This window comes from Pteropus vampyrus, unplaced genomic scaffold (assembly GCF_000151845.1).
Source record: "Pteropus vampyrus isolate Shadow unplaced genomic scaffold, Pvam_2.0 Scaffold41, whole genome shotgun sequence".
Lineage (NCBI taxonomy): Eukaryota > Metazoa > Chordata > Mammalia > Chiroptera > Pteropodidae > Pteropus > Pteropus vampyrus.
In genome coordinates, this window is record NW_011888822.1 from 9,139,838 (window position 1) to 9,149,219 (window position 9,382).

Here is a 9,382-nt window from a genome sequence, read left to right on the forward strand (position 1 = left end):
GTCTTCCCTACTCTACACTCATCTAGAATGATTAGTTGTGCCCTTTAGCATCAAAAGAAGGAAGTAGATAGCAACAGATGAAATAATAGCTGGGATTAACTTTGAGATTGCAAAATAAATAAATAAATAGATAAAATTAAAAAAGTAAAAGAACAATAAACAATGATATTAACAAAGAGATAATCAAAAAACTACAACAGAAAGAGAACATATCCTAAGGTCAGTAATCATCCTGTCTTAAAAAAGATAGTGTCAGAGAAATTTTAAAAACTGATGCTGAAAACCAAAGCAGAACCAAACCCTGTTTTGAAAGTGAACTAAGTATTGTAATAAGAAGAAATCCCCTTTATCCTTATATGTAAAGGAAGTTGATGGTTTTAGAATTTGCCACACATTTTAACACTTTATTGAATGAATTTCATGGATTGAGTATTTAAGCCATTTTCTTGAAATCTGCAATCAATATTTATTAGATCCAACCCACTATTATAGATTTAAATAGAAGAAATCACTCCTTCCCAATCACAATTACAATGGTTCCTAAATATTTGAGGCTCCTGTCAACTTTAGAAAAAAATACTACAAGGAAAAGCACAGAGACTTTTAGAAGACAGAGAAGTGCATACTTTAGTTTCTCTTGGAGTTGTTTATTCATTCCTCTTCAATCAACAAATGTTTCTTCTCCACCTTCTATGTGAGAGGTCCTGTTCTTGCTGCTAAAAAATGGACTGGTCTCCTCCCCTGTGGTGATTACCTGAACCAACTGCACCAAGTCAGACTGCCTTGGTTTGCATTCTGGTTCCATCACTTGTGTTTTATTTGGCAAGCAGCTTAACTTTCCTGAGTCTCAGTTTCCTCATCTGTAAAATGGGACCAACAGCACCTGTCTTGGAGGGCTGTTGGAAGGTTCAGGGAGATTATGTTTGTGAAGCACTTAGCTCAGTGCTTGTCTCAGAATAAATATTTGGTAAGTGATAAAGCTAGTTGTATTTGCTACAAAGGACTCTCAGTCCAATTTACTAATTTTATCATGCTTTTGTGCAGCCACATTATAGCAGAAACAGCTCTCTGGATCACTGATCTGTTTTTCCCCTGATGAGTAACAGCCAAGTTATTCTGTTGACACACCTGTGTCACTCAGGTTTCCAATTCTGTGAGTTTCAGCCTCTGTAAAAACTGCTGTATTATCTGTTAATTTCATCGTTGGTTTCCGGATACACCCTCTAGGTAGGAAATGTGTTCACTGTTACTGCACCATGGAGGTCACAGAGGAGGAGGGAGTGGTGGGTCAAGGCACGCCCACAGGGAGAGGCATGGCACCAAGTCCCCTCCTGTCTGGGGTACCCAGGATAGGAATGTGCCCTGGCAGGTATAAAAATGCTGAGGAGTGTGCTCCTGCCACGACAAGAGGGACCTCCTGAGGTAATAAAGACTAAAAGACAGAGAAAAAGCTTCAGACAGAAAGGATCAAACTGTCTTTTTGAATCTTGTCAAATTGAAACTAGACATCATCCAAAGGTTTAACACTAGCAAGGACAGGAAAGATGTCACCAGTTTTTTTTTGTTTTTGTTTTAAAATAATAGCTCTTATAGGTTAATCATTTAACTGCGAATTCACCTGGAAATGACTAAATTTGGGAAAGTCACAGCTGTAGTGTATGATTGTACATCCAACAATGACTCACAGAGTGATTCCCTGCTCTAACCTGAAGAAAACAAAATCATCGTATCATTGATTTGTTATTTTTCATTTAAAAAAATTTACACTTGATGAACCAGCTAGTAGATCTGTTTGCCTTCTAAAGTATGACAAAAACAGAATTTTGCAGGATTATTGGCTTTTAGAAAGCCAAATTGACCTACCTTCTATCTAGCCAGCCATTCTTCTATCGAATGCTTATGTGACTGAGCAACCCCATGAGGAGTACTACTTTCAATCCCATTGATGAATGATAAAACTGAGGCTCAGAGGGGTTTAGGTAAATCAGCCAAGGTGGAACAGGTACACAGGGTCGGCTCTGGGATTCACAGCCAGGCACAACCAGGTTCCAAGTACACCAGTGTCTAATCAGAGCTCACCATCATGTCTTTGTCACCTGAGAAGAGTGCTCTATGGACATTTGTTATATTAAGAAAAGAAAGAAAGAAAAAAAGATAGAGAGAGAGACAGAGAGAGAGAAAGAAAAAGAAAGAAAGACGGAAAGAAGGAACGAACAAATGAGTAACTCCCAGTTCTACCTTATGGAAAGAAAAAGCACACTAATTATGGCAGTCATTTGCAGAAAAGGACTCTGAGTTCCTCACAGTTTACTTAGACTAGTGGTCTCAACCAACAATGATTTCGTATCACTCCCCATCCCTTCCCACAACCCCAGGACATCTGGAGATGGACGAGACATTTTTGGTTATCACACTGGAGGAGAGGGTGCTGCTAGCATCTTGAGGGTGGAGGCCAGAGATGCTGTAGAACATCTTACCATGCTCAGAATAGAATTATCTGGCCCAAAATGTCAAAAGTGCTGAGACTGAGAAACCCTGACGCAGAGGACAATTTTTGGTGATGTAACTTTGTTTTGGTCAGTGGAGTGTGTTGATGAGGAAGATAAAATTTCTGCTCTGAAAAAATGAATTTTGGAATTCTATTTTTCTCACCTAGGTATGCCTTAAGGAACAAATGGTATTCAAATTGTCTTCTATGCAAATGTTACCTACATTTGCAACAACTGATCAGACTAGAAGAGGCCTTGCAAACAGTGTCAGGTATGATAAACTAAATTTTCTTAACATACCTAAATGGTACACACTCAGGTAGAGAAAATTACCTGATGTGATGGCATAACCTTCCATACATAAAATATCACATCTTAAATGCAAAGAGTAAAATATTCTCAATATTTGTGAAAAAGTTTAGATTAAAAGTTCTGGGTATCAGGAAATGCATAACGTAAAAACCTGACTGTCTAAGAGGATGTCATCTCACCCAGATTTCCTTTGTGGCCGAATCTCTAATCTCCCAGAGTTGATCTAATGACTGCCTGTTAATAATGCAGGTATTACTCATCACATGTACTTGGTATAACCAGGGTTGACCTCCTGCTCGCAGGCACCTGCCTGGTGCTTTTGGATGTTTATAGCTGGCATCCCTTCTCACAAGTTGGTACCTAGTCTGGTTATTATTTATTTTCAATAAAATCTCTACTTTTGAATATAATTCTGTCTTTCCAAATCTATTGTCAGGTCTTTGATGCCAGGGACTTTTTTTTTTTTTTTTTTCCCTTAAATGAGATAGAGAATATAAAGTGCTACCTCAGGAACCTTGCAAACAGATGGCTTCAATACATTTTTTTTTTGAAAAATATAAAATTGGGTACATTGCCGTGTCTTGCTAGAAACTTGTTCCTGAAGTTTGAATGAATTAAAACCAAACCAATCTTTAGTCATAAGTATACACTGAAGAAAGCTTTACTGTTTATGCACCTTCATAGAACAATTTTTCAATGTTTTATGTACTATTTGGTTTTCTCTACATTTGAACTAGTCAATCTTATTAAAGAGCTTGCTTTCATTTTTCTCTTTGTACCAACAATTCAGCCAGTTGGTAAATGCATAGAAATACAAAGTAATATTAAATAATGAAATCTAATAGTTTTGCCTGTCCAACAGGCATTTATTTCTCTTCAAACATCATCTTCAGTTTCTACAGGGAACACTCTTACTCTTTAAGCTCTAGCTATAGTGGTTTCCTCTCAGTTGTGACAATGTGCCTCCCTCTCTCCTATCAGCATATACTGTTCTCTGACTAGAACATGCCAATCCATTCTTCACAAACCTTACTTTCGCATTCTTCAGGTCTCAACTTAAATGTCACCTTTCTCAGAGAGGCCTTCCCTGACCACACTACATGTTCCTCACCCATCCCATTATTGTCCCACCATCAGAGACTATTATTTCCATCAGAAACCATGCAAAATTTATAATTATGTCTTTATTTCTTGCTTACTTGTTTGTTTCTCACTAACCACTCCCTAAAACACTTCAAAGAAAACAAACACAGTATGACAAAAATTACTTATTGCTTCCAGGATATATTTTTCCTCCTTCCTTTTAGAAACCGAACACCTTGAGTTAAGGCTTTGCCCACGGCCACCTAGAGACTGCACTTCGTAGCCTCCCTTGCAATTAAACTTGGTGACTTTATGAATAATAAGACTGCTTGTCTTGGATTCTTTCCATTTGCCTCCTGGTTTTGAAATGAAAATGGATACTCATCAATGCTCAACTAATTCTCTAAGAGTTCCTTGTCTTCTTAGAAGAGCCGCTTAAAATTCTAAGTATGATTAACTGTAGGAGGGGAAGAGAAATACTGAAGCTGTACAGTAAACTTTCTGTAAATTATTGTGTGAAGGGAAAAATATCTACTCACTAAAAGAATTCACTAACTTATTGGGTCCTCAGTGGTCTGTGAGGTAGATAGAGTAGACAAAATTATTTGAATTTGACAATTGAGAAAATAAAGGTCCAGAAAGGTTGAATGACAACTCCAGGTCAGCCAACCAGTAAGCAGGAGTGCAAGACTGGTTCTTATTTCAAATCCGATGTACAGGATTTGAGCTCTTCTCCCATAGATTCTGCAGAAGGTTTTAACAATCAGATTGATTACTGGTGTGGCTGAAGCTTAACTATACACTTTAAAAACAGCATGGACAGGTCTCCAGTTGATATTTGGGGATTCATCTGTTTCCCTCTACAGCATACTTAATTTTGTATTGATGTAGAAAGTGCGGCTGGACAGCACGTGTTCGCTTCTTCTACCGTTAACCTCATCTGGCATTTAGGCAGCATTAGAAGTAGCACCCTAAATGATATCTATGGTGATGTGGTAGTGTGGTGAAAGCAAAAAGGGGCTAGAAACGATCAAGATGGCTGTCCTTAGAAAAGCAAGCGAGTCACTGAGTTTAAATGAAAGGAATCCTGTACTTTTACGACAAGGAAACAGAAAGATGTTTGTGCTTGTTACTTAATTCATCTGGCTCTGGGCATTTGGGAATTCCAATAGTTAAAAAAAGAAAAGTCAGTTAACTGAAGGCTGAGAACCTTCTCCCCACCCTGAAATACCCTGGGGTGATCACGAGACTTTCTCGACATGTTATAATGCAGAAAGATACTAATCTTGAAAGGCATTTTATCTCACTATGGTCTTCCTATGGCACCTTGACTAGGTGCCCTTTTATTTCTCTCATCTCTGACTGGTTCTGGTTTTCTGAGGTGAAATAACTTGCCAGAGGGGAACAAATCAGTCATGACATTTACTTTAATCAGCCACTGACCCACTGTCTACTTCTTTATGAAGAACAAACATTTTTCCTTGAAGTACTGAATAAACAATAAAAACCTAGAAGGAATATAAGTCTATATGTTTTCTTTTCAGAGTAAAACTTCATCATTTTTAAGTTCAGATGTACTATGATCTGAAATTCAGTTGAGTTCTGTTATGTTTTCGCATTCCATAAGAGTTTGCAATGACACATTTCATGCACAAAAGGAGGATTAAAAAGAAAAACTGCTTATGATCTGAATTTTTAATGCCCTGAATTTTTGTGGTTTGTAACTCAGAATTTTAAATTTTTCTTTTAATTTGCATCAGGCACTAGGGCATTGTTATTAATGAACTGGGAGAGAGGCGGAGTGCTTACCAGTCTCTGAAAATAGAAAATCTGAGTGTGAATTAGTAGATGAAACATTAGGGCTATGAGTCCGTAGCAATGTTCTCTACTCAAAAAGTGATCCAAGAATATTTCTCACGCCCGTCTTTATTCTCTCTCTCCTTCACTACCAATGAACAACTACCAGTTATCGAGTGATGACTATGCATCAGACAGTGCTAAATATAATCTCATTTAATTCTCAAAACCACCCTATGCATTTGGTGGCATAACACTGTACAGATGAGGAAACTGAGTTTAAAGAGAAATTAAACAACATGCCCAAGGTTACACAGCAAATAGACATCAGAGACAGGCTTTGGGTTTCTTCCTAAACTCTTGCCCTGAATCGTTACACTATATGAATTGAAGACAACTTGGCCCCCCTGACTGGCAAAAGCCTTATAGCCAAAATTCATTAAGGGCACTTGCTGGGTATTCTGAGAGGTAAGACAAACATAGTCCCCAACATTCATAGGCTATAACTGATAAACATTATGAGAAAAGGACAGATGGCCTCAGCCTGTGGATCTTGGATCAACACCTTTTCAAAACAGCCTTTTGGCATCAGTCAGTCTCTCTTATTACTGGCAAATCTTACTCCTTCTGGCTCATTTTTAGGCCATATAATTATAACAAAGTAGGCATGTGGTTCAAGAGGCTGAGCATGTACAAGGCCTCCCATTCCAGCCTTTGTTTCATTCGAGTTTGCCAATTTGACCTTCATTTGTGCCTGGCCATTGGTAACTTGCTGCGTGTACAGGTCCAAGTAAACAGTTGAAGCAGATCCTGCTTTTACATGTATGCATGCACCGCCCTTTAAATGGTGCATTTTTTCATTTATGCCAACTGGGCCAGGACAGGGACTTGTAAAACATCCTCCCTCCAATTAAACCCTTAAATTGTTTGGATGTGGAAAAAAATAAAGATATGAAAGCAAAATCCATTGTCAGATTTAACAGAAGAAGAAAGGAAGAGGTAACCAATGGTATAGAGTAGACACCTGCTTAAATAAGCAAGAAAGAGAAGGCAAGACAGTGATAACACAAGATGGCCTGTTTATGAGTTTTTTTCCGAACTAAATGGCATTTCTTGAAAATGAAATAGGAAAACTCTGCAAATTGAAAAAAGAAAGTGGCTTCTGACCCTTGTCTAGATTCTGGAATGAATGAGCACACCTGATTATGATCAGTGTCAAACAATATTTACCAATTTCTATGAAACTGTGAATGTACAGAAAGGGCCACGAGTCATGAGCAACTGAGAGGAAATTAACTGCAATATTTACCGTGCAGATTCTGACTCATCATTATTTTGAATGAAAGCGTGGTTGTCTTCAGTGGTTACATTTACATTCTGTGAGAATCTCAATTTTATCAAACCACATTAACTAAGAAAATACTTGCGAGTCAAGTTATATTTTACATGCAAGATTCAGAAAACCAGCAATATCTCTGCATGTTATTTCTTAAAGTAAAATTTGGGGGAGAAATAAATTACCGCAAACTGTTGACATAATTGAGGTCTATCTTAAGAAAACACGATAGGCTATAATTTGATCTTATAAAATAGGTAAACTGGGGGTTACTTGTTTGTCTACCTTTCCCCAATGGAAACAACTGTAATATCTAACAAAATGGAATTGGTTAAATAATGTATTTCTACACAATGGAACACTAAAAAGAGTAATAAGAGATTTATTTATAAGTGACCTAAAGAAATTTGACATGGTATGGAACAGTGTACATAGTAAGATTTCTTACTCTCTGTAAAAGTTTAGTATACACAATGACCAAGTCTAAATGAACCATTTCATAGTACTCTCTTGACATTGGTCATCATAGGGAGAAACAGGGACTGCAGGACTTCTGCCCTCACTGACATGTTTCTGTAGTTTTTGCTTTTTTGGTTTCTTTTACAATGAATAACTTATGGTAAAAAATTAAAACATGTAATAATAAGTAAAAATTGATTTTGCAAAATTTTTAAAAATTATATGGCCCTCATTTCTAATGTTCTTTATTAGAAATTTGGTCTTAGAAGCAAATTTTCAAGTATTCCTTATTTCAATTGATCTTGGTCATAGGGTTCATAGAGCCAAATTCTATTTGTATGATTACATACATGCTCTCTTACTGTCCTTCACACAAATGGATCTTGGCTGTTAAAAAATGCTTTATTATTTCTATTGATAACTTGGATAAGCCTCAATGCCCAACTAGTGAGAGCCAGATAGGCATTAGAAGGGGGCTGTGGTTTGCCCTAGGCCACCCTTTTGTGTTGTCTGTGTCAGTTTCACAACCGTAAAAAGGAGAGAAAAGGGAAGTTTTACTTATTCTCTTAACTGAGAGGAAGATTGTGAGCGCTGATTGAAGCTAAAAGGACACTTAGAAGAAAAGTGTATGGTATGATTATAAGGGCCTAACTTTATGAAGAATATGGCTGGTTTTCTAAACACATTAAAGCAAGAGACAGATGGAAGCGATAAAAGTTATTCAATGCTATGATGTCGGAGTATGATAACACAGGCAGCTTGACCATGGACTGTTATTACAGGCCATTGTTTCACTGCTGTGACTCCTAGTGATGGCAGCAGCACACAGGGAGGGTGGGAAAACCTACCAGGACAGCATGAGTAAACCTTTTGTCATTCTAATACTGAGTAGGCTGGGGCATCCAGATGGTTATCTATATGGATTCATCAATTCTTATATAGGCAAAAATGTTATATACACTTGTGCTTGGTTCAAGAGAAACAACTTCGTAATCAAATTTCAAATTGAAAATAATGTAACTTGTAGCTCTAGAAAATCTAAACCCGATAGAGTGTGATCCATTAATAAACAATGCATAACTTATTTTTCTTTAAAGAAACAGACATGGTTAGTGTGGAAAATTGTTAAACAAAGGTAAGCAAAAATAGCAAGCATAGTAAAAAAAGGATAACTCATAACTGTATTACGGAGAGGCAATGGCATCAAAAATTTTGGTAAATGTCTTTACAATTCATCTATCTGTTTTACATCCAATGTAAATATGTGTGTGTGTGTGTGTGTGTGTGTGTGTGTGTGTGTATAAAATATGAATGTCATTATCCTGTTCATACTAACTTAACTATTTAACACTTAACTCGGGTCTTCTCTGAACTCATGGTTTTACTAACCAAAAGTTCTTTGCTTAAGACTGTTTGGTATCCCTTAAAACAATGTCTTCAGATCTAGAACAGCTCAAGTTTCTCCTAAGTGTCTGAGATGATTCACACTTACTTTCCGAGGTTTCACCTTATCTTGTAAATCATACTGGCCAATTCCTTTATAGCTGATTCCAAGCCACCAAGGAAGTCCTTGTTTATCCTGGAAGATGGAAAAGCATGAGAACCAAGACCTAATTGTTAAGTCTTCTAGAGGTAGAGTAATATTCACCAATTTCATCCTTTAACAAGTTTCTGCAAGTCAAAATAAAGCTGTCTTGGTAAACAAAACAGTACTCAATAACCTAACTTGTTATTAAAATGCCTTCTTAGTGTTCCTTCAAATAAGATTTATAAGTCAAAACAAATACTGTTAATACCACCAAAAAGAATGAAGTATTACAGCTTTGATTAAACAGTTGGAGAAGAAATAAAATGTAAGTAAGTCAATTAAGAATTAATCCAGAGTATAAAGCCAGTTATCTATTAA

The 9,382-nt window shown here is 36.9% G+C and overlaps 1 protein-coding gene across 1 annotated transcript in view; it reads right to left on the reverse strand.

The window, feature by feature from the left end:
- The window catches only part of FRMD4B (FERM domain containing 4B), a 165,605-nt gene that overhangs the window by 22,645 nt on the left and 133,578 nt on the right, over window positions 1-9,382 (reverse strand). Inside the window, exon 11 of the mRNA XM_011358508.2 lies at window positions 8,969-9,055. Within this exon, the coding sequence (XP_011356810.1) occupies window positions 8,969-9,055 (87 nt within the window). The remainder of the gene's footprint in view (window positions 1-8,968; window positions 9,056-9,382) is intronic.